Genomic DNA, 26,436 nt, shown 5'->3' with positions numbered 1-26,436 from the left:
TTTCTAAAGTTTGGAGGGAACTGCATTTAGATATGTCCTCCCTTCCCCATGATTATACAAATAATTCACTGTGTATTATATCATCTTATTGGACTATTAAAAATTGCATTCTTCATTGTTATATGGGAAAATCCAGAAAAACTCTCTTAATTTGGCTCTTGAACAAGTACAGAAATCTTCTATGTGCAAGCCTACATGTGGTGAGAAAACTGATAGCTGCTGAACATTTGAGGATGTGTTTGCACCAGAGGAATCCCTCTTCCCCCCCCCCCACTTTTCCTGCGTTAAGAACCAACTCGGAGAGGTTTGTGAAAAGAAAAGAATGGAAAAAAACAGTTTTATTCAATTACTACAGACTGCTTCCATCTGAGGCTTTCTCAGCTTTTAAGTACAGTTGAGAATACTCAGTAGGGGTACAAAAACAGGTTGCCTTAATGCATGCTTAAAAGTTTATAGAATCTTTTGCAATGCCCTAGGTAGGATGGGCATAGGCTTGTGTTTCTTATTTTAATTATGTTACAGATAAACAATAATAGGACAGTATCAAGAAAATGCAAAAGCACACATACCAAAGAAATATAACATACCTAATGCAAAGTCTGACTAAACAAACTTTTCCCTAGACTAAACTTGCCTTTTCTTTGAACTCACCAAATTCCTGATAACACTTCAAGCCTCCTGTAATCCTGCCTTCCTAGGCTTTACAGTAATCCTCCTGCAGCCAACCGCCATGGTCACATGTCCTCTTGTGCACCTCCAGCCTAGCTTCTCCCCACTCCCTTCTTCCTGGCAACAGCTCTCTAGGTCCCACCCACCTGGTGTGCTGATTGGCTGAGCCCTGGAGTTCACCAGCCTGTCAGTCAAGACAAGGGTTCACTTCCGGTTAACTCTTTAGAGGGAGCGGAGTGTGGACACTACAAGAAGGAAAGCTTGAAGACAGTTGATTTCCATTTTCCATTTTTTTAATACAATCTCTCTGGTTTTTAAAATAATATGGTGGTACAAGGGAAGCCTGATTTAAATAAGATGCCAGCCATGTAAAAAGCACTTAGCTTGTTGTGTTCCTCATAGCTGGTCTCTCATTTAAATTAGGTCCTCAGCCATTTCACATACAGTATTAGCACACCAGTATGGTGCATGTATCCCTGGCATGCTGACTCTGCAGGTGTAAGTGAGATGGTCTGGTGTAAATGAAAAACTGGTTGTATGGAAAGCTCTCATGGGTAAGCTGACAGCTTTCCATGCATATTGCTAAATTTTCTGTTGTCTTGAATAAGTACTTGCTGTGCAAAACGGACTGGGTTGGGATGGGATGTATGTACTCACTGGCATTGGTCTTCCAGAGGCTGGATAATGGGACATTTCTAGATCTGCAGCGTGATCCATAGGACACTCAGAAGCCTGGGTTCTGCACCTGCACAGGACCTTGTGGGTGGAATATCCAAGCTACTTGCGGTGCTCATGCACTGCCCTTTGCGCTTGATGTGGCCATTTATTTTGGCAGTTGGAGTGCCCTTTCTTTAGATCTTTGTGGTGATCTAGTATCCTTCACAACATGGCCTTTGCATCTGCACAGTAGTCCTCATAGAAGGATTCTCCCTTAAGTGCTAGGGGTCCTCATTTGCATTTGGTACTACAGAGAGAGAGAGAGAGAGTTTGGTGAAGTGTTTTTGACTTTTTGGACTAGTTGCTGACTACTCATTGCTAAACGGACTGGTTTTTGCTGACAGATTTGTGCTGTTTTCCTGGTTTGATGCAGCTTGTTTTTGTTTTCCAAATTCTCAATGGATGTGAGGAAAACTTTTTAAAAGTGCAAGGATTGAGAGGGCAAGTTGCACTCGATGCATGATTCCTGTTTGTTCTGTTTAGGCAAGGATCATAATACAGGGGCCTGTAGAATTTGCATGTCCTTCTCTTGTCAAACGTCTTAAAAAACAAAAAAACAAAACAGGCACTTTGACTTCAGGTGGCTCTGTACAAGCAAGCGCTTTGCTCTCCACAGCCATCATTGTCAGTATTGACCTTGGTATTGACAGTGACTAAACCATTGACGTCTTCTTCAGCTTCAAGATCGACATCAGGAGAGCATGTATTCAGAGACTAGCAGAGGTCTCAAAAGAGTCTGCCTTTGGGAGTCACCATAGGAAACATAAGAAAAAGAAAAGATCCTCAGATGAGGAACTGCTTTCGGAGTCGCCACTGAAGAAGTGGAGAGCCCAAGAGTTGATGGATGCCTTGGCATCTAAATCCACTCTTTGAATACCATCCCTGTCAAGGGTTCAAACAACGGTGGTGCAGGCATCTCCACTGTTGAAGGAGTGAGCCACGACAACTGATCAAAAAGCACCTTGGATGTCAACATCAACGTGGCCATCAACATTGACCTTGGTGTTGAAGGAGCAACCTTCAGACCCAGTGGTAGCATCAACAGTGACTGAATCAAGACACTTGTTCCCATTGCTGGATCCGTCGGCATCAATAAGAACAGAGTCTTGTTCACAAAGTTGTCCTTTTCCACAATGTTGATCATCAATGTTGAGGATGAAATTCTAAAGGCTGTTACCCATTCCTTGCTTTCTCTGTTAGTCTCTAATTTGTGGTAGAGGGTCTTACGAATGTCTATGGATCACTTACAGATCTTTGCTTTTTAAAATTTTATTGGTTTTTACAATATCTTAACAATCCCATTACATCTAATTAAGTAAATATTGACTTCCCGCTCACCAATCTGTGCGATTCATTAACTATACAAATCAACCATTGCTTTAATAATTCAAAACATATATCCTACACATTACAAACTCGATTTTACTCTACCGGACCTGCTATTATTACTAAATTTCAAACCCTGCTGAAAAATCGATATTAGAAAAATAGTTCTTTAAGTATAGTAAGAATGGTTTCCAATCTTCTTTAAAACATTCCAAGTTTTCATCCCTTATCAATACTGTAAGTTTTGCCATCTCAGCATATTCCAAAATTTTTATCAGCCATCTTCTTTTGAGGGCATTTCATTGTCCTTCCATTTCTGCGCATATACTATTCTGGCCACCGTGGTTGCATACATAAAAAATATTAAATTTCTTCTGGAAAACTCTCCTTGCGTTATTCCCAGCAGGAAGGATTCTGGTTTCTTAGGAAATGTCATTTTAAAAATTTTCTTCAACTCATTATATATCATATCCCAAAAGTCCTTTGCCTTCCCACAAGACCACCACATATGAAAAAAAGTTCCTTCACAGTGTCCACATTTCCAACATTTGTTTGGAACATTTTTATACATTAATGCTAATTTGTTGGGTGTCAAATACCACCTGTACATCATCTGGATCACTTACAGACCTTAAGTTACAAGTGAGAGCGACCTGTTTTTCTCTAGTGTGATCTGTAGGACATGTATAAGCCTGGATGTTTAGTGATCTTTCCCAGGAGGAAAGAGCAGTAAGCTATTGCAAAATTACCTTCAAGACTCCCCTTCCAAAATTAGCTTCTGCAGCAGAATGTAGGTCAATTGCATAGTGTTTCATAAAGGCTAATTCAGATGACCATGTTGCCATCTTTCAGATATCTTCCATTTGGATCCCTGAGAGATGTGCCACTGATGTTGCATAAACTCTAGTAGAGTGAGCTCTAAATGTGCATGGAGGTTCTACCTTCTGAACTTTCTATACTAAAGAGATTAGTTCTACTAGCCAATGGGATAGGTGTTGCCTTGATATAGGTTGGCTCTTTGGCCTACCCTTATAGGCAAAGTTGTTTACATTTATGATAGCCCTTAATTCTATCTAAGTAAAATAAGAGTAATCTCCGAACATCCAATGCATGTAAATATGTCTCTAGAAGCATCGTAGGGTTTCTGAAAAATGTAGGTAGCACAATAGGTGAAAATCTGACACCACCTTAGGATGGAATGAAAGACCCCTCCGCATGAGCACCTTGTCAGGATAGAATTTTGTATATGGTGAGTCAATTCTTAGAGCTGTTAACTAGCTAACTCTCTTTGCAGTAGTTATGGCTACTAGAAAAGCAGTTTTCAGTAAAAGTAATTTCAAAGAAATGTTAGCCATTGGCTCAAAAGTTGTCTCAGCCAGAGTTGAAAGAACCAATGAAAGGCTCCACTGTTCCATTGGTTGTCTAACCAGAGCATAAAAATTATTTAACTCCTTCAGGAATGTTTTGCATTGGTCTTTCAGAGGCTGTATAACAGGGCATTTATAGTTTTCATATTATATAATCAGACCTAATTTAATAGTGACACTGGGCATGTAAAAAAACAAACAAACAAAAAAACACCCTTACCCATACAACTGACATTTCATTTACACCAGACCTTCTCACCTTAGCATGCCAGGGAACTATGGCTTGGGCTTACACCATTCTAGTGTGCTCCATGTGAAATGGCTGAGGACCTAATATAAAGGAAAAATTAGCCATGTGGAACACAACAAAATACATGGTTCCTTACAAACCTGACATCTTATTTAAATCGGGCTTCCCTTGTACCACCACACTATTTTAAAAACCAGAGAGATAATAATATGCACGTAATGCATTTGTATTAGAAGATCGGCATTTGAACTTTCAAGTGTTCCAGGTTTTGCCTGATTAACCATCCACAGCAATAGAGAATAGGACAAGCAAGAGGTATACATGTTTGGGGCTTCATACAATATTTGCTGTTTATAAGCAATTAATTCAGAAAAGCATGTAATGAAGAGAAGATGCATAATTTGTTTAATTTCAGTTTTTAAAACATTAAGTGTCACATTCTCCAGAACTAATTATTTTTTAATATATGTGTGTATATAAAAAGGAGGCCACAGAATATATGGTGCCAGATGATGTTATGGAACTGGAAATGGATGAGCTCAACCAGCATGAATGTATGGCTTCTATGACAACCTTGGTCAAACATATGCAGAAAAATAACATAACACCAACAGTAGAAAAGGTCAGTATCCATCTGTAATTTCATATATACAGGTGAAACTCGGAAAATTAGAATATCGTGCAAAAGTCCATTAATTTCAGTAATGCAAATTAAAAGGTGAAACTGATATATGAGACAGACGCATTACATGCAAAGCGAGATAAGTCAAGCCTTAATTTGTTATAATTGTGATGATCATGGCGTACAGCTCGTGAAAACCCCAAATCCACAATCCCAGAAAATTAGAATATTACATGGAACCAAGAAGACAAGGATTGAAGAATAGAACAATATCGGACCTCTGAAAAGTATACAGTGTACTGTGCTGGATTGGCCAGCAAACTCGCCTGACCTGACCCCATAGAGAATCTATGGGGCATTGCCAAGAGAAGGATGAGAGACATGAGACCAAACAATGCAGAATTGCTGAAGGCCGCTAATGAAGCATCCTGGTCTTCCATAATACCTCATCAGTGCCACAGGCTGATAGCATCCATGCCACGCTGCATTGAGGCAGTAATTGCTGCAAAAGGGGCCCAAACCAAGTACTGAATACATATGCATGCTTATACTTTTCAGAGGTCCGATATTGTTATATTCTTCAATCCTTGTCTTCTTGGTTCCATGTAATATTCTAATTTTCTGAGATTGTGGATTTGGGGTTTTCATGAGCTGTACGCCATGATCATCACAATTATAACAAATTAAGGCTTGACTTATCTCGCTTTGCATGTAATGCGTCTGTCTCGTATATCAGTTTCACCTTTTAATTTGCATTACTGAAATTAATGGACTTTTGCACGATATTCTAATTTTCTGAGTTTCACCTGTAGTTAACATATATCTGTTGCTAGGTTTTGCTAGTAGGATTTTTCATGATCCCCAAGTAAACATTGTGAAAATGCAGGTGGACCTTGCTATATGCGGTTCTGGAATCCGTGGTTCCATGGTCAGGCAATTTTCACCCGACCTCGGTATACACCGGGGGTGGAAAAAGTTAATTTTCACATATTTGCAGTTTTGGGGTAGACAGTTAAAAAAAAAATTCCGCAATTTTCCGCAGAAAAATTGTGCTGTTGGGACCTTTGGGGGGCAGTGTTGGACCACTGGAGACCCACGGAGCATGGTAGGACCCCCCCCCCCAATTTAGGGCCGTTTTCTACCATTTTTGAGCCTCCAGGAATCTAACTCTCCCCCGCCCCCGTCTCAATGCCTCATTTGAGGTTGTAGCGGAGAACAGAAATCCCATGGATAACGGGGTTCACCTGTACAGTTTATCTGGTAGGTGAAGGTGGTCTTGTGAAGATTTCTAAGTTGTGTTTACTGAATATAGAATATCTACAATCAAGTTCCTGTTCTATCCACTATTTATGCCCCATCAAATTAGTAAAAACCTCCAACATATAAGTGTATCCATTATATCTGTGTAAAAACACATAGGCTGAATAAAATTCTTTCAATGCAAAGTCAAAATGTTCTATTGATTTTAAGTGTTGTGCACGAGTTAGCTGTGTCCATCTGGCTATGGACCAGAAACAATCTATCTGACATTTTATACTTTCTTCAATATTGCTGTTTCCTTAGATTTACACCTCCATTTTTCACCTGTCAGTTGGTAGTGGTGCCTGTGTACAATCAAGGGAAGATAGTGAGGTTTTGCTTCCTTGATTGCTAGCTTATATATAGGGTAGCTTTCTCTCCCTGCCACATGTGAGGCACCGGTTCTAAATAAAGATTTCTTGTCCTAAAGGTGAAAAACTGGATTTTTCATATTTATCACAAACTATTTTTAAACTATACATTATTTCATTGGGGGGTGACTTAGCATTTCATGCTCAGAGTCTTTGTACATTTTCACACAGGATTGCCAAATTTGCAGACAAGTGTACCGGGCCTGAAACCAGATACAAAAAGCACTAGAGAACCCTTTCCACACAGTACTCTAAAATTGCAGTTATCAAGTAATCATAACTTGTATGTAGCCTGGAAACTACAGTTGGTCCAGAATGCAGCATCCATGTTGGTCTCTGGGTCATCTCAGAGAGACTATATTATTCCTGTATTGAAGGAGCTACATTAACTGCCAATATATTTCCGGGCAAAATACTGTGTTGGTTATAACCTATAAAGCCCTAAATGGCTTGGGCCCTGGGTATTTAAGGGAACTCCTTCTTCGGCATGAACCCCACCGCCCATTGAGATCATCAGGAGAGGTCCGTCTGCAGTTGCCATCAGCTCATCTGGTGGCTACTCGGGGACAGGTCTTCGCTGCTGCCCTGAGGCTTTGGAATGTGCTCCCTAGTGAAATAAGAACCTCCCAATCTCTGACAGCTTTAAAAAGGTCTTTAAAGACACATCTGTTCACCCAGGCTTTTAATTAAATATTTTTAATAGTTTTAGTATTGTTTTAAAATACTATTTTAAAAAATTTAAATTGTTGTAACGTTTTAACTTTTTGTTTTTTGTTTTAGCTAATGTGTTACTTTTTCTGTTTTTACTTTGTTGTAATCGCCTAGAGACGTAAGTTTTGGGCGGTATAAAAATATGTTAAATAAATAATAAATAACATCATTTACATATGTATGCATGTGTGTGTGAGAATATTTTATAATATTTTTGGTTCTCAGGGTGAAGTTCCACTGAATCTTCCTCCATGGATGAAGTTTCTGCACAGCAAACTTGGGAATCCATCTGTATCACTAAATATTCGCCTCTTTGTGGCAAAACTCATTGTGAATACAGAAGAAGTGAGTTGATTTGTGTGTGCTGTTACAAATGTACTGGGAAATTGTGAAGTCCTTGTTGTTGAGGAGCATCAAAGCCAGAGGAATTTCTTCACCTCCAGTATTTAAGCTGAAGACAGCTGAATGCACAATTGAGGATTGTGTTAGGCGTGTTCCTCTCTTACCAATGTGAGCAAGATAAGTTATCCTTTTAAAAGCAGAAAAGGGACGTGGAGAGAATTAGACAGCTCTAATAGTCATTTAACAAAACCTCTAAGTAATTATTTTGATAGAGGAAGGTCCCAGCTTGTTTTCCAATTAAAAAAACATGCATTTTAAATGAATGTCGCTTTTATCAATATCTGGAGAGAGAGATGTACACACCTCTAAAATTCCTGGACCAAATGACAAAAGATAGAAGCATGTCATTTTCGAAGGTAGGTTCCAGACCTTGCCCAGACTACAAAAAAAACCAAAAACAAAAACAAAAAACAACCAAAACCCTGGGAAAAGTCATGAATATTTCAGAAAATACAGAAAAACTCTCCCATTGAAAAGCATTGGGAATGAGACCTCATAGATAGAAAAATACTAGGGTCACTGAGAGATAAGATGTTACTATTGCGTCCGTAAATTCACGTCCAGCTGAGTTGTCTAGGGCTGTGAGGGGGCTATTATGTACCCCCTCAAATATAAACTTGGAACCATTGGTTACTCGCTGTGACATTTTAAACGACTTTTGTGGATAAAATCTCTCATATTCGAGCTGAGCTGGATTCCACAGTTACTATAGAGTCTACTGTGGAGGTGTCCAGGAACTGCTTTTATGGGATCAATTTGGATCATTTTCAGTTTCTGACTCCTGAGGAAGTGGACAAACAGCTTCAGACTGTGCATCCTACTCACCTGTTCTCTCGACTCTTGCCCAACTTGGCTTATCTCGTATGGTAATCATATTATCAGAGAGAGTGTGCTAAATATTATAAACTAGCCGATTCGCACAGAGCATCTGTGTACTCTTTGGGACTGGCTCCCCCCCCCGCCCTACTCTCTCCTGCCCTCCCTCCCCCTCTTGCCCTACTCTCTCCTGCCCTCCCTCCCCCTCTTGCCCTACTCTCTCCTGCCCTCCCTCCTCCTCCTGTCCTACTCTCTCCTGCCCTCCATCCCCTTCCTGCCCCACTCTCTCCTGCCCTCCCTCTTCCCCCTCCCACACTCTCTCTTGCCCTCCCCCTCCCCACACTGAGTTCTTTACCTCTGCTGCCACAGGCCTTACCGGGTGGTGGGCAGCCGAAAAGGGCCCCACCGCCCCTTCTCCCGGGCGGCAAACAGGGAAGTTTCTCTACCCAGTTCTCTCCCGCCCCAGCCTCCCATGGGCGCCTTGCCTCCATGGGCGAGCCGGACCCCCCGCCGCCGCCTGGCTTCCACGGGCGGGGTGGGCCCGCCGTCGCCTGGACTCCGCAGGCGGGCCGGACCCGCCGCCTGGCAGGTCTGCCACTGGGCCAAGTACCAGCTCCGCGGCCCGCCGCTTGCCTCCACAGTACACTCCCCCCATCTTTTGTCCCAGTCCGCTTTCCTCCAGTCTTCTGCCCCAGTCCGCTCTCCCCCCCTAGCCTTCAGCCCCAGTCCGCTCTCCCCCCCTAGCCTTCAGCCCCAGTCCGCTCTCCCCCCCTAGCCTTCAGCCCCAGTCCGCTCTCCCCCCCAGCCTTCAGCCCCAGTCCGCTCTCCCCCCCTAGCCTTCAGCCCCAGTCCGCTCTCCCCCCCTAGCCTTCTGCCCCAGTCCGCTCTCCCCCCCTAGCCTTCTGCCCCAGCTTGCTCCCTCCTCCATTTTTTCCTCTTTCTCTCTCATTTTCTCTCTCTCATTCGTGCTTCCCTGCCCCTCAGCCTGCCGCTTTCTAGACTGCTTGTGTTTTTCCTGCTGGCCGTTGCCGCCTTCTCCTTTCTCCAGTCCCTAGTGTCGGGCAGCCAAGTGTTCAGCTGGTTCCTTCCTGCATGGCCCTCCCTCTAGCGAGTGTCTTCCGAAGCAGCCATCCGTTTCTGTCTCTCTGCCCAGCCAGGCTCCGACGCTTTCTCTCCCCACAGCTTCCCCACTCCCTTCTGCCCCAGTCCGTTCAGTTCTCCTCTCTGCTTGTCCGCTTTCCTTCTTTTCCTTCCCTCCTGAAGCGGCCACTTCCCTACGCGGCCAACCGCTGCCCAGCCAATCCGGCACCTCCGCTGCCCAGCCAATCAGCTGGGTTGCCAGGATGCATCCCCCCAGAGGCTGAGGCACGTCTACAGGGATTAAATAGATAGATGCTTCTCTGAGAGAGAGCAGGATGCCTCTTTGTCTTAAGTAGGCTATTATTAGACCACTTTTGAAGAAACCTGCATTGGATCCCTCAGAATTAACTAATTGCAGACCTGTTTCTAATCTTCCATGGTTGAGCAAGGTGATTGAGCGGGGGGTGGCTTCTCAGCTCCAGACAGTTTTGGATGATGCAGATTAGCTAGACCCATTTCAAACTAACTTTTGTGTGGCCTCTGGGGTAGAGACTGCCTCGGCCAGCCAGATGAATAATCTCCCAGCTAGCTATCAACGTAGTGTGACTCTGCTGACCCTTTTATATATCTCTGTGGCTTTCGATACCATCAACCATGGTATCCTGCTGGGTTGCTTGAAGGAGGTGGGATTGTGTGGCACTGTTTTACAGTGGTTGCTTGCCTACCTTTCTGGTACATTCCAGATGGTATTGCTTGGAGATTGCTGATCTGCAAAGTGGGAACTGAAGTGTGGAGTTCCACAAGGCACCATGCTGTATATTTAATATCTACATGAAACTGCTGGAAGTGTTCATCAGGAAGTTTGGTGCAAGGTGTTATCCATATGCTGATGACACCCAGATCTTCTTCTCCATGTTGACCTCATAAGGAAATGGCATATCTTCCCTAAATGCCTGCCTGGAGGTAGTAATGGGCTGGATGAGGAATAACAAACAAAGTTGAATCCAAATTTGGTGGAGGTACTGATTGTGGGGGGGGGGGGGGTCAGGACTTGAGATATGGTTTAGATCTCCCTTTCATTGTTGAGGTTACACTCCCCCTGAAAGATCAGGTACGTAGCTTGAGAGTGCTCCTAGACCCAAAGCTCTCCCTGATTTCTCAGGTTGAGGCAGTGGCCAGGAGCACTTTTTATCAGGTTTGGCTGATATATTAGCTATGTCCATTTCTGGAGGTTAATGGACCTTAAAACAGTGGTACATATGCTGGTAACCTCCAGGCTTGACTACTGAAATGCGCTTAACATGGGGCTGCCTTTGTACATAGTCCAGAAACTACAATTGATACAGAATGCGGCAGCCAGATTTGTCTCCGGGATAACACGAAGGGACCACATAACACCAATTTTAGAAGAACTGCACTGGCTGCTGATATGTTACTGGGTGAAATATGAAGTGTTGGTTATTAAAGTTGGTTATTAAAGTCCTTAATGGCTTGGCCCAGGATTTTTAAGAAAGTGCCGCCTTTGTCGTGAATCCTTCCACCTGTTACAATCATCTGGAGAGGTCTAGTTACGGTTGCTCGTCTGGTGGTGACCTGGGACTGGGCTTTCTCTGTGGTTGCCCTGGGGCTTTGGGTTCTGCTCCCCACTGAAATGAGAGCATCTCCTTCTCTGTTTGTTTTCAGGAAGACCCTCAAGACTCACCTGTTCTCACAGGCTTTTTGTTAGAATTAATTTTAATAATTTGTTTTAATAACTGTTTTATGCTTTTGTTTTTATTGCGTTTTGTGGATTTTTATCTGTGACTTTCTATATTGTGTTAAATTTTGTACACCGACTAGAGATGTACATATCAGGCGGTATAAAAATAAGATAAATAATAAATAATATGCTTGCAAACTGCAAGCCTTTTTACTAGTACAGATGTAATGATGCAGGCTCTGTTTCACTATTCTATATAAACGTGCTTACTGTTGTTGCATTTGGGATACTATCACATGAATTCTCCATGAATAAAATCTTTCCCCTCTTAGGACACTTGAAATTTCAGAAGGCCAATAAATATTGTACAATTGCAAATCTTTGCATACCTTAATCAAAATTTGCTAAAATTAACAGTTAATCATAAGATTTAAATAGTATATTAGTTTAGTATATGCAGAGTCTGCAATGACAAAAAACAAGAAGCTGGTAATTTTCAGATCTGCATGAGAATAATATTCTGTCTTGAGCTTACAAGCATGTTCATCTTTTCATGTAAAAACCTTGGACTTTGATTTACAGTCTTTAAATGTGGGAATACTAATACAGAAGATTTGATTGAGAAAATATTTGAGTGATGTCTTATACATTCAGGGTGGTATCCACAGTTTCCCTTATTTCAAAACAAGGAGTCTTACTCCAGAGTGCAACTCCTTGTTCTGGAATAAAGTTTCTTGGTCCGGAGTAAAGGAAACTGTATAAATATATCCCAACTTTTGAAACATTGATATAATATTAACCAATATATTATGCAATTATCATCAGAGGTTTTGCAGCCCATCGGTGCATCTCATCATTGAGCATTTGTGAGAAGTGTCCAGTCCATTTAACCTGTTTTATTCATACTGTTTAGCAGTTTCCAGAATGACAACTTTGTTGTGACTTCCCATTTTTCTTCTCTAGGTTTTCCAACCATATGCAAAGCAGTTTCTAGGCCCCTTATTGCAGCTAATTGTTTCTGGAGATAATGGAGGAGAAGGGATTCATTATATGGTGGTGGAGATAGTGGTCACCTTGCTTTCCTGGACTAGTATTGCTACTCCCAAAGTAAGTATTTGGACATCATAATCTGATGCAGAATGGGGAGGTATTTATTAGTCATTAACTAAGGCAAATATCTAGTTAATATCAACAAGAGGGAAATGTAACTGTACTTAATAAGAAACTCTTCTAATAATTTATGCACTCTATGGTTCCAACTGTTCATTGGCGGTGTCTTGAAGAAATCCTTTAGCTGAATGTGTGTTTGCTCTTGACACTGAGCAAATGTTAATAATATAGCAGTTGTATTTTGAGTTGTAATAAGAATTTAAACAGTGTTTTTTTCTATGTACTTTTGTATTGCTGAAATTTCAATGCTATCCACTCAGCAGGGTGGCCAGAACCTAAGGGGTATACTTGTGAGTCAAATGGGCCGTAACCCAAAATTTGGCTTAAAAAAAGCAAAATCTGGCAATAGAGCTATCCAGCACTAGAATAATTAATCTACATAGAAGAGGTAATATGATACATTTTAATAGCCCAACTAGTTTAAAATGCTGCAAGTTCTCAGACATGCCTATTCATCAGGGATCGATGTTCAGAGAAAATACAAACTCGCGCTAGATCATGTTGTTTTTTGTTTAGACTGGGTTTAGACAATAGGTTGGCTCAGATGTCATGCAGAACCATGGTTAAATCTTGGATCTGGATCAAGATCCATTGAGATCCATAAGAATGGGTAATGCACCTGCGCAGGACCCTTGCGGTAGAATGCTGCAGCTCACCGAGGTGACCGAGCCCCGCCCCCATGCCTACAGCATGCTATTTAAAAGCGGGCCAGCCACCAGTTCTTTACCAACCGCTGTTGCGTACAGTATTGGGGCTGTCACTCCTCATAGGTAAAGTTCTTCCTTGTGAGTTCTTCTGTAAAATAAGAAATAAAATATAATGGACTATTTATCTTTCTTTTTTTAAAAAACTTGGAATGGCTTCCAGACTTTGCTGATGTGTTCAACTTTGGAAGGGACTTTGACTATCCTTAAAGTGTCTGAGGAAAAATGGAGTTTCAAGAAATGCACAGGCTCTAATGTCATGCTTCCCTCAATGGACCTCCACGACCTATGTTTGATCTGCCTAGGAGAGGAGCACAATGTCTCCTTTTGCAAGATATGTTAATCTTTTTTCAAGCAGACCAGAAAAAAACGGGTTTTGCGGTTTCACACTGCCATTTATGATGCAGTGTTAAGCCCTTCGACATCGGGGGAACCCCACCCTATGGCTTCATCTTTGACTTTGAGGGACTTGGTGTTGGCATCTAAGCTGTCTCTTTCAAGACCACTACCATCGACGTCAACCTTGACATTGGCATCCTTTTGGATCCTGAAGATTTCTTCGAAGTTCGCTCCCACTTTGACACTGGAGCTTTCGAAGTCGAAAATGAAACAGATGGGATTGAATAATCTTTCTTCTCCACAACCAAAGAAATTCAAGATAGTGGATTTGACAAAGGAAAGGACACCGTCCCTGTCCGGAGCCTGCAGATTTTGCCTTTGAAATCTTTGACCTCTGCAGTCAGGGTTGACAAACATTGCTTGGCATTGAGAACCTCGACCTCTAAGGGGAAGGATCAATTGACATCAGAGAAGCAGAGGGTCTTCGATGTCGATCACACATTGCCTCCAAGATTGTCAATGTTAAGAGCTCACTCTCTGTCTCCAGCTCCTACTCCAATATACTCTTCAGTTCCGTCGACACCGCCAGATCGACATCAAAAGACTCCATCAGTGTCAACTTGAATCCCATCGACTCCAAGAGCACAAATTCTACTTTCTACTTTAAACACACTGGTGCTCTTGGGATTGAGGTTGGTGACTCCACGATGCCAAGCCCCAATACCAACTTTCAATATCGACGAGGACGGCAAGGTTGGAGTGTCGGATCCTACCACTGCTCATAACTTGCTTTCTATACTCGACTCCAACTCCACACTCCTTCGACATCCTTGTTTGAAATTTTCCCTTCACGATCTTAAGAGGTCAGAACTCCTAGGGCAGGGATGCCAAACTGTGGCCCTTCTGCAGATGTTGGCCTACAACTCCCATCATCCCTGGCTATTGGCCACTGTGGCTGGGGATTTTGGGAGTTGTAGTCCAAAAACAGCTGGAGGGCCACAGTTTGACATCCCTGTCCTAGGGAATCTGTTGAAGCACAGCTGTTAGTCCACCGTACTCCAGCAATGGGCACCCTAACTGCTGCTTATTTAGCAGACTCCTCACTGTGGCATTCATATGGCTTCGCATATTTGTCGGCTGTGGTGGCAACACTTACTTGGGTGCCTTTGGGGACCAGATCTCCTGGTTTCCCTTATGATTTCCAAAAAGACCAACCCTGGAAATCATCACAGTTGAAACTTTGTCTGCCGCTAATGAGGCATATGACTCCAGTTGGAACCATACCAGCCCTAGCTGGAGGTGATATTTTGATCTTACCATTGCAGCCTGCTATAAAGACTGTTTCAGTGGCAACGTAGATGGCTGCCTGGCCACCTGTCAAAGATTTAAAAGATGCAGCTGCACATACTGTTTTCAGAAGCCTAAAGGTGTGGCCACAAACACTGTTTTTTCCTGCTTTATGAGAAGACTACTATTGAGAAACAAACATATGTACCACCTTCACCATCTCACTCGCCTTCGAATCAGCATGGCTCTTCTGACTTTGAGTCCGATCCAGATGACCCAGAAAATAGGGCATCTGACATACTTCCAGTCAACGTACCTCCAACCAACCACATCTCCCCTAATGAGGAGATGAGAGCATATCACTGCCACATTAGGGAAATGGCTAAAGCGCTAGGACCCGCTCTGAAATCCGCTGGCCACTATAAATGTCCCCGTTTATAATTTTATGACTAAGTCTGAATCAACTCAACCTGTGGCTCTGCCAATTCTCCCAGTCATTTCGAGGGCTGCACAGTGTGTGTGGGAAGTAATCCATACTTCGACCCCCACTTCTAAGCGACTGGAGAGCTTATATCAGATTCAGGGGAAAGACAGTTAATACTTTCTGAAACATCCTGCTTCCAATTCCCTGGTTATTGACTGTGACACTCCATCATTTTCTAAGTCTGGTCGGCAGCATATTACGCCTACAGACAAAAAGGGGAGGAAAATGGATATTTTGGGAGAAAGATTTATTCCACCTCGTGCCTATCCATCAAGATAGCAACTATTCGATGTGCACAGCAAAATACACCCATGGCTTATGGGAAGATCTACAAAATGCCCTGGAGGGTTCTCTCCCCGGAATAATTTTAAAAGCACCTCTAACAAACAGATAAATCAGCAGCGCTTACAGTGGGTATAGGAAAGAATCACCCCCTTTGATAGACCTTAAATTCTGGTTCCCTTACATCCTGAAATGAAAACACAAAGAAAATTCCCTTCACCAGCTGTACTTATCCAATGCAACCCATAACATCCAACTGAAAAACATCACAATTACAGTCCAGAAAAAGTGTCAGAAATAAAAAACAAGAATTACTGAGATTGAAAAAGGATCACCCCCCATTGTCAATATTTTGTTGAACCACCTTTTGCTTTAATAACAGCCTTGAGTCTGTTGGGATACTTCTCTATCAACCTTGCACATCTAGACGGAGCAATATTTGCCCACTCCTCCATACAGAACTGTTCAAGTTCGGTCACATTGGATGGTAGGTGTTGGTGGACTGCTATCCTCCCTGGATCCGGTCGGCCCTCCAAACTGGATGGAAGAGCAAGGAGGAAACTGGTAAGAGAGGTTACCAAGAGGCCAATGGCCACTCTGAAGGAGTTAAAGGACTTCATGGCAAAGAGTGGTTGTTCTGTGCATGTGACAACAATTTCACGAGTGCTCCACAGATGTGGCTTGTTCGGGAGGGTCGCAAGGAGAAAGCCACTTCTCAAGAAAGGCCACATTAAAGCTCGTTTGAGCTTTGCCAGAAGGCACCTTGAAGATTCTGATGCCAAATGGAAAAAGGTCTTATGGTCAGATGAGACCAAGATTGAACTATTTGGCCTCAACACCAAACAGTACACCTGGCGTAAATCCAATGCAGCTCACCATCCACAACACACCATACCTACAGTGAAGCATGGAGGTGGCAGCATCCTGTTGTGGGGGTGTTTCTCTGCCTCAGGGACTGGGGCTCTCGTTAGGGTAGAAGGAAAAATGGATGGGGCAAAATACTGTCAGATTCTGGAAGAAAACCTGCTACCCTCTGCCAGACAGTTGAGGATGGGCAGAAGATTCACCTTTCAACATGACAACGATCCGAAGCACACAGCAAAATTGACCACACAGTGGCTGAAGGAGAAAAAAGTGAACATCCTCATGTGGCCCAGTCAGAGCCCAGACCTAAATCCCATAGAAAATCTGTGGAGAGATTTGAAGATAGCAGTCCACCAACACCTACCATCCAATGTGACCAAACTTGAACAGTTTTGTATGGAGGAGTGGGCAAATATTGCTCCGTCTAGATGTGCAAGGTTGATAGAGAAGTATCCCAACAGACTCAAGGCTGTTATTAAAGCAAAAGGTGGTTCAACAAAATATTGACATTGGGGGGGGGGTGATCCTTTTTCAGTCTCAGTAATTCTTGTTTTTTATTTCTGACACTTTTTCTGGACTGTAATTGTGATGTTTTTCAGTTGGATGTTATAGGTTGCATTGGATAAGTACAGCTGGTGAAGGGAATTTTCTTTGTGTTTTCATTTCAGGATGTAAGGGAACCAGAATTTAAGGTCTATCAAAGGGGGTGATTCTTTCCTATACCCACTGTACATACCAGCAATTGAGCATTGCCAAGCTCAAGTCTGAATCACACTCCTTGGCAGCTGTAATCTCCCTACGGAGGCACTCCTGGCTTCGCTCCACCAACCTGCAGAGTGATATGAAGGAGAAAATTGAGGGCTTACCTTTCGATGGTAAGGGCCTTTTCAGCGAGGACACCGACTCCATGATGGAGAAAATGAAAAAAATCCAAGTTTACCACCATGATTTTCATCATGTCAGCATCTATCTCTTTCTATGGCTCCAAATACCATCCCTTCTCCAAACAAAAGTCCATATTCAGACAACAGGAGTGCCTCGACTTTAGGAAACAATACCAACCTTATCATAAACGCCCTTTTCACAGCGAGGGGAAATCTAATCAATCCCAACCTACTAAGCAGACTGAGACTCAGAAACATCTTTGAGATTCAAGTCCACCCATTGTCACCACTACACTCCTCTCCCTTCCTGCCACTGGGGACCTCAATATCTTGGCAAGTGAGGGACAACCCCAGACTCACGAACTCTATTCTCCTGCCAGTGTCCCAACATCAAACTGGCATGCCATGCCCTCGCATGGCACCACATAACGGACCAATGAGTCCTGAAGATCATAGCTTCAGGCTACACCATAGAGTTCAGAATCAGAACAACCCTGAGATTTACAGGGATAAGGTTCACTCAACCCTCCCAAGCATTATTGGAAGAAGTGAAGGAGCTATTAGCCAAAGGGACTATTGCCCTGGTACAGTGGGTGCACAGACGGGAGAGCTTTTACTTCGGTTACTTCCTGATCCAAAAGAGGGATGGTGGCATACGGCCCATCATGGATCTACGCCATGTGAACAAATTTGTCCATGTGCAAAAATTTTGATAGCATTGCAAGAGATCCTACCTTTTTTATATCAAGAGGCTTGTGGTGCTGGATCTCAAAGACGTGTACTTCCACATTGGCATCAGGACAAGACACAGAAAATATCTCAGATTTGCAGTAGGAAATCAAGTGTACCAATACACAATCTTACCCTTTGGGCTTACCACCGCCCCCAGGGTGTTTACAACATTTATGGCTGCAGTAATAGCCTACCTACAGACCCAGGGTATATCGGTCTATCCATACCTGGACAAATGGCTCCTGATTTCCAGAGACAGAGAAGAGTTACATTCTCAGGTGAAGTATGTTTTATCTCTCCTCTAAGACTAGGGGATCCAAGTCAATTGGAAAAAATCCAAACTGGAGCCAGTTTGTGCTATCAACTACTCTGGGGCAGTCTTAGACATGGAAGCCAGGAAGGCGTACTTACCTCGGGAATGCTTCCTGTGCATCAGGCACCGGATTTTCCATTTCCAGCAGCATCCATCTCAACTGGCCTGACTCTATCAGACTCCTAGGACTTATGGCATCCTGCAACACAGTGGTGTGATATGCCAGGTTAAAGATGCACAAGTTACAACTTTGGTTTCTGTCGGTCTTCAGCCCAAATGTGGATCATCAAGGCCTAGGTCTAGTGCTTCCAGATCGAATTCTACGCTTGCTTACCTGGTGGTTGACGGGCAGAAATCTGCTAGATGGGGTTCCTTTTCAAATGATTACTCCTATTTGGTTAACAATGGACGCCTCACTGCTAGGCTGGGGGCCCCACTGAGGAGCACATCAGATTCAGGGCAAACGGACCCTTCAACAAACACAATTTCATATCAGTTTCCTGGCGCTCCTGGCTGTTTTCAAAGCAACGAAAGCCTTCCTACCACTTCTACAGGGGAAAGTTGTTCAAGTGCTCTTAGACAATACCACTGCCCTGGCATAAATAAACTGTCAGGGAGGGACAGTGTCTCAAAGTCTTTGTGCACTCATCCTACAATTATGTCATTAGTGCACCTGGCGTCAAGTCTATCTGATGGCCTTCCACATAAAAGGTCTAGACAACATCCTGGTGGACAACTTGAGTCAAGTTTCCCCACAAAAATTGCAAGGATTGGCTAATGTGGCTCTAAAGGTGCATCTAGCAGTGCTATCTTCACAACATCCAGGCTGTGATGGGAAGACTCTTCCTGCACTCCCACTTTATAGATGTCTAGTTGAGCTTATCTTGCCAATCTACAAGACACAGAATGTTCAACCCCCTGAAGCAATCAAGGCCCACTCTACCCATGCCTACACTTCATCAGCTGCACACCTGTCGGGGTAACCTTCACGGACATCTGTAAACATGGTCCACTGAGTTACCTTTTGTAAAGCATTACCCCATAGTTGTCGCTCTGCTGCCGAGCCAAGCTTCGGGACAAGTGTTTTGAAACGGGTGTTATAATAGCTACTACTGTACCCTCCTCTTCTTGGGAGCTAGCTAAACACCCATTCTTATGAATCTCGATGGATCTGGATCCAAATAAATAGGTTGCTCACCTGTAACTTATGATCTGGTAGAGATCCGTCGGCATCCATAAGAACCCCCCCCCCCACACACACACACCACCCCTCTGCAGTAGTGCTACTCTATGTTCATACTGAGTGTCCATGCTATTCTTCTTTGATAATGAACTCACCTGATTCTGGTTTATTGTCCTCCATGGTGGTCATCCAAGAACTAAAGAACATGGTGCCTGGCCCGCTTTTAAATAGCACACTGTAGGCATGGGGGCGGGGCTCTGTCTCCTCGATGAGCTGCATCATTCTACTGTGGGGGTCCTGTGCAGGTGTATTACCCATTCTTATGGATGTCGATGGATCTCTACCAGATCATAAGTTACTGGTAAGCAAACTGTTTTTCTGTGAGACATTCCAAAGCCTTGGGAGAATGCACTCCTTCCGCACCTGCCTTAATTTTGCTTCTGACTGAGGTTCAAAATCCTCAGTCCAAAGATCTCAAGTGTGTTTCACATCTTGGTAGGGATGTGCACAAAACCAGTTTTGCCAGTTGGGCTCAAATCTGAACCATTGATCCAGACCCAGTTCGAGTTGGAACTAAGCCAGTTTGAAAGGGCTCAGAGCTCTACTGGTAAAGGGGAATCTGGTAAGGTTTCCCCTTTATCAGTAAAGGGCAGGGGGACTTTCTTAAAGGTAGAGTGGGTGGGAGGAGAGTAAGAAAGCACTTGCAAGTGCCGGCAGCACCCATGGGAGTGGCTCCTAAATGGCCTCTACGCAGGTGCAGAACCATTTGCATGAACATCATTTTAGTGATCTCCACGCCTGCACAGAGGCCTGAACTGGCCCTACCTACTCTGGGGGAGGCTGGCGTGAGTGGGGGGAGCTCCCACCATCTCTATCTTTAGGGAAGCCCCCATACCCCCGTTTACTGGTAAAGGGGAATCATCACTGTAACCAGATTCCCTTTAACCAGTAGAGTTCTGAGCCAGCTTGGTTTGAACCAGGCCCTAGTGATGTGCACGGAACTGTGGAGTTGCGGTCTGGCACTGGGGTGGGGGTTCCTTTAAGGGCGGGGGGAGGGTATACTTACTTCTCCTGCCACTTTTCCTCCTCCAGCTCGCCTTTTTTAGTTAGCAATTGGGGTGGCAGGATACCTCCCTGCCGCCCCTTCCCCACTCGGCTGCAAAAGACTTCGCAGCTGAGCGGGGGAAGGGGCGGCAGGGAGGTATCCTGCCGCCCCAATTGTTAACTAAAAAAGGCGCACCGGAGGGGGGAAAGCGGCGGGAGGGGTGAGTACACCCTCCCCTCACCCTTAAAGGAACCTCCACCCCAGTCCGCCCGAACCGCCCATGTCCGGACCAGTCCGGAGGCCTGTAGAATGGCCTCCAGACCGGTCCGTGCACATCACTACCAGGCCCAGTTCAGTTCTAACTCAGACCAGCTGAGGCCAGTCCAGTTCAACTCTGACCCTGTTTTGCTGAGCTAGCTCAACATCGAGCCCAGTTCGAACCTAGCTGGCTTGCACACCCTGTGTCTTGGTTCATTTTAAGGAAGCTGGTTAGAATAAATTAAGATCAATTAGTTTGGGCATTCCAACCAATCTTGATCTGTTTTTAATCTGTCAGACCCGGAAGTAGAATTCTGCTGAGGCTTGCAGGGGCAGAGGAGGGAGGAGCATATGCTTGAAAGATTTAACAGATGTTCCACATGATGTCTGAACCAGCCATAGCTGGTTGTGCTTTCTGCTGTTATAAGAGCAGACTTTCCTAATTGTTTTACAGGCTTGGGGCTCAAGTTTCTTTAAGCCCTTCAGAGACAATGTACTGTATGAAAACCTTGGACCAAGTTAAAACATTACAATGTAAAAAGGAAACTTTTCTTTCATTCTAGGTCCATTCAAATCTTTAAGTTCCTGATAAGGCAAAACAAAAATACTTGTTTTTACCAAAGTTAAAGATTAATTTTAAAAGCAAGTTATGCAGTTCAACTGTGATAGTATTTTCTACCAGAGAACAGTGATTATTGCTAGGTATAGCTTAGTTTTCAGTTGTAATTTTGGGAGGTTCACTCTGCTGTATTTTGATGTCATAGCTATGGTTCTGAAAAAGTGTTTTTTTCCCCAGGTTTTCTTTTTAAAGAGATGTTCATGTATATGTACCCATATATGCTCTCATACACCATTTCTTGTGCATCTTAATCAGGCTTGGAAGCAATATACCCAGTCACTTCTACCTCGGTGGATATTAATCTACTAAGGCTGCAATCCTGCACACAGCCTGCTTGATGTTAGCTCCTGTGTACAGGATTGCAACCCAGGTTCTTAGTATCATGTTGTGGAACATAGGAAGCTACCTTATACAGAGTCAGACCCTTGGTCCGTCTAGAGTAGTATTGTCTACCCAGACTGGCAGCAGCTTCTCCAAGGATGCAGGCAGGAGTCTCTCTCAGCTCTGTCTTGGAGATGTCAAAGAGATAACTTGGAACCTTCTGCATGCAAGAAGGCAGGTGCTTTTCCCAGAGTGGCCCCATCCCTAAGGGGAGTATTTTATAGCACCCACATGTATTTTCCCATTCAGATGCAAACCAGGGCAGACCCTGCTTAGCAAAGGGAACAATTCATGCTTGCTGTCACAGGACCTGCTATCCTGGTGATTTGAATGTATCTATATTCTAAATAAATAAATGCGACCACAGACAGAGTGCATTGAGATCCAGTCCCTTATTTCTTAAAAAATTACTTGTTATTTCTTTGTAGTCTGTGCCTTGGCAAATTTAAAGCACAAATTGGCCCGAGCCTTCCCTCTTCCTCTGATGTTTTTGTTCTAGGCCTTGAGACAAGAATTAGGGTTGCCAAGCAGTTTGGTTTTTTGTTTGTCTTGATACATATGCCAAAATAATTTTCCTCTTGATATGACACAATTAGAGAACCAGCACTTTGCAATATGATGATGAGGTTCTTTTTGAAGTGAGCATACAGAGAACATTATATTGAATCAAGGTCGTATTGCTAGAATGTGAAGTTGACTTCTAAAAGGGTTTTGTTCAACCTTAAAACAAATTGGTTAGCTTGAACCTTACATTTTCCACAGTGTTGAAATTAAGGTAATTAAGGTGAAATTAAGGTAATTCATGCACATTTTGTCAAATCCTTGAGGCAAAACAGGGGGTACCACCAGTACTACTATTTGACATTTGTTTAGTACCAGCAGTGAACACAACAGATTGGTTTATATTTACCACAAGGGTTTGTTAGTCATGTGAGTGGCTGGTACAACTGCACTACTGCTTTGTGATTGTTTCATTCTAGGGAAATATCAAGGATGAAGTCCTAGCTAACAGATTGCTTGAGTTCTTGATGAAGAATGCATTTCACCAGAAAAGAGCAGTGTTCAGACATAACCTAGAAATTATCAAGACTGTAGTAGAGTGCTGGAAAGACTGCCTCAATATACCTTACAGGTAAATAATCTAATAAAGATACATTTAATAGCTGCAGTGAGCAGCTAAAGCTGATGGCATTGAGCTCTGACAGAGTCTGTAGTGTGTGATCACAAAAGCAACTAAGTAGTTTCAATTTGGAAGCTTGCTTTTTCAAAGATAGTGGCATCAAATGATCATCAGTCATTTGCTTAGTAAATTTGGACTCTATTCATTGCCATTTTTCTATTGCCACGAGAATGATAGATGCACATAAGTGAAACTCACCCTGCAGAATAACCTAGAAAAATGGAAGATCAGTGGTTCCATGCCGTTGAAAGGACAGACCAACTAATGGGATAACTAGATCAAAATCGGTGAGGGGGCTGGTCTGTATAGGGGCTTGGATCCAGAGAACCATGGTGTGCTTCATCTCCGAGAATTCCTCTCTCCCACCCAAACAATCCTGGGAGTTGGGGGATCATCAGGAATAGTATTGAACTTGATGTAAGGGTTACACCAGTAGAGGGGGGAATTGGAACTGATGCCTCTGCTCCCCCACCTCATCTCATCATCATCATCATCATCATCAACATCATCATCCTTATTTGTTAGCTGCCCCATAACAAATTGTATTATAGAACTTGTACAACTACAGAAGTACCTTGCCATTTGTGTAATTCCTCCTCTGTACCCAGTCTATAGTTTCTAAAAGTGTGACTTACCCTTTCCAAACAATAACTGTGTGACCACGTCTGGTTTTTCCTAGATTTATCATTCTGCAAATTACTATTTTTATATTTTCCTTTTTGTTTTGTTTTGTTTATTGCAGAATAATATTTGAACGGTTTTCTGGTGGAGATCCCAATACAAAAGACAACACGGTGGGAATTCAGTTGTTGGGGATAGTTCTTGCTAATAATATGCCTCCCTATGATCCAAAATGTGAAATAGATAGTGTGAGGTAAGAAAAACAACTTTTTGAAATTCAGTTTGGCATGACTTTAAGAGTATACTAATCATAAAGAATGTGGCTAGTGAAGAGGAAACACCATGTCTCTTAGTCATCACTGTAAAGGTAAAGTGTACCGTTAAGTCAGTGTCGACTCCTGGTGACCACAGAGCCCTGTGGTTGTCTTTGGTAGAATACAGGAGGGGTTTACCATTGCCTCTTCCCACGCAGTATAAGATGATACCTTTCAGCATCTTCCTATATCGCTGCTGCCCGATATAAGTGTTTCCCATAGTGTGGGAAACATACCAGCAGGGATTCGAACCAGCAACTTCTGGCCTGCTAGTCAAGTAATTTCCTCACTGCGCCACTAGGTGGCATAGTGGCATAGTCATTACTGTAGTTACTACTAACTCTTACACAACAGTCATATTCAGCAGGCTTTAATCCCCAAAGGTACAAATTCAGTGCTTCTTTTGAGAAGGCATTTGGGCAAAGTACAGATGCATTTTTGGAGAGCTCTAGTGGCAACCTTTCATAGTGCCAGTTACTATCAAGGTCATTCATTATCATTTTTGTAGAAGAAGTGCTTTTCAGATGTGTGTATTTGGCTGCGGTTGGTTAGTGCCTTGGCTTAAACTATTAAGTTGATCCCTGCAGAATTCTATGTGGATTGCGTCAGAAAGCTTTGGCTCCAATTTTGAATCCATATGTCCTAATTATTCTGTAATTGAACACTAAGACCACAAAGAGGCACACCACAATCACAATGATCAGGTAATGTGCCTGCAGTGGGGAGATCATGCTGATCATGCCCCAAGTTAAACTAGGATGTACCTGCACAGTTACCTTTATGAATCATTATCACCCGAAAAGGGGAAAAATAGACACAGAATGCTGTATTAATACTGGATTTTGTACACACAGGAGTGGGGTAAGTAGTTTTGAAATCTGTTGTGCCTTGTAGCTTAAAGGAAGAAAACTAGGACTCTGGGTACATATAAAAATAGGTGTCAGAATGATTCTCCTAGATGTCTATGTTTATTAATGAATAGATATTAAAATGCAATACTGAGTATCACAGCAGGTTTCTTATCTATGCTAGATACTTCCAAGCTTTGGCTAACAACATGGCCTTAATACGATACAAGGAAGTGTACGCTGCTGCAGCAGAAGTGCTAGGACTTGTCCTTCAGTATATTGCTGAGAAGGAAAATGTGAGTGTTCGCTCTATATTTGCTCTCTTCTTAAATTAAATAGGGAAAAAACACTTTCAGTTAACATATTATGTTAAAGACTTACTACATTCATTTATGCCCCCAAATGCCAAGAAATTGGTTTTATCGCTACCTTGGGGTTAGATGGCTGGCAGATCTAAGTGCCAGATTTGTCTTTTCACAGGAATATACACATGGAGTCTATGCAACTGAACATGAACTTGTGCATGTTGCAAGTACTAAATTGCCTTATTATATTTCACCAAAAGCCCCTCTAGTGCAGAACTTTGTCTCCAGCTGTAGCCAGATGTCCCTGACTAGCGTGTAAGAAAGGTATGGTGGGGATAGCCATTCTTGGTTTATTCCCAGCATTTGCTAATTATCTTGTTTCTGAAATAATTCCATGGTTATGATGGGGTTGTATCTTAGGTGTTCATAGCGTGAGCAGAAGAAGTTCTCTTCACACAAGAGGGAGGGGCAATATTTGCTCATCTTCCCTTTCATCCGCAGTCACCTGTGCCCACTCGCCCAAAATCTGTTCCTGACTGTTGGCATTTGGAGCAGGATGTCATGTGGCATGGGGGGGGCAATGTGTGATGTGTGCACGAGGCAGCGGGCGCATGCCCAATTGCTACTTCTGGTATTTCCAGCAAACAACGGGGGCAGGGGTAGCAGGGATGAATGCTGCCACCCCAAAATCATGTCCAAAAAATGGAGTGCCAGTGGGGGGAAAGCAGTGGGAGGGGTAAGTGCAACCCCCCACCCTTAAATGAAAACCCCCGCCAGTGCCGGACTGTGCCTCTGCAGTTCCGTGCACATCCCTAGAATGTCAGCCAGTGATTGATTGTTTTTATATACTCTCAGTTTTATACAGTATAAATTTTTATACAGAACCTTTACATAGTATTAAGAGATACCGCTCTCAATTTAATGACTAAGGAGGTTTCATATTTAAATATTAATAATTATTGCTATAATTTTTTCCCAGCATCTTGAGCTTTTGCCATTTATGGGTATGAGATGATATGTTATATATTTCAGGTATTTGAAGGTCCAATTTACGACTTGGTCATAAAGCAACTAAAGGAACATCAAAATACCAAAGAGGACAAATTTATTGTATGCCTGAATAAAGTGGCAAAGAACTTTCCTCCTCTTGCTGATAGGTATATTAGAATTATGAGTAGTCCTATCTATATGATTCTCTAAGGCATACCCGTGGCCAATCCAGTGTGTGGCAGCTCTTGTGAGAGTTGGCGAGCAGAAGCACTGTGGTGATTGGGCAGTGGAGATTCCAGATGTA

General features: G+C 43.1%; 1 protein-coding gene across 7 annotated transcripts in view; it reads left to right on the top strand.

Annotated features, from left to right (window-relative positions):
• The window catches only part of PRKDC (protein kinase, DNA-activated, catalytic subunit), a 208,749-nt gene that overhangs the window by 102,463 nt on the left and 79,850 nt on the right, over positions 1–26,436 (top strand). For 6 of the 7 annotated variants that reach the window (XM_053249046.1, XM_053249045.1, XM_053249051.1 and 3 more), the window contains 7 exons: positions 4,814–4,951; positions 7,558–7,677; positions 12,293–12,436; positions 22,855–23,006; positions 23,797–23,928; positions 25,022–25,133; positions 26,175–26,299. In XM_053249046.1, the coding sequence (XP_053105021.1) occupies positions 4,814–4,951; positions 7,558–7,677; positions 12,293–12,436; positions 22,855–23,006; positions 23,797–23,928; positions 25,022–25,133; positions 26,175–26,299 (923 nt within the window). The remainder of the gene's footprint in view (positions 1–4,813; positions 4,952–7,557; positions 7,678–12,292; positions 12,437–22,854; positions 23,007–23,796; positions 23,929–25,021; positions 25,134–26,174; positions 26,300–26,436) is intronic. The other variant, XM_053249047.1, reaches the window with a different exon arrangement.

This window comes from Hemicordylus capensis, chromosome 4, assembly GCF_027244095.1.
Source record: "Hemicordylus capensis ecotype Gifberg chromosome 4, rHemCap1.1.pri, whole genome shotgun sequence".
Taxonomy (NCBI): Eukaryota; Metazoa; Chordata; class Lepidosauria; order Squamata; family Cordylidae; genus Hemicordylus; species Hemicordylus capensis.
Note: the sequence above shows the minus strand (reverse complement) of the source record. Positions and strands in the feature narration are given on the sequence as shown.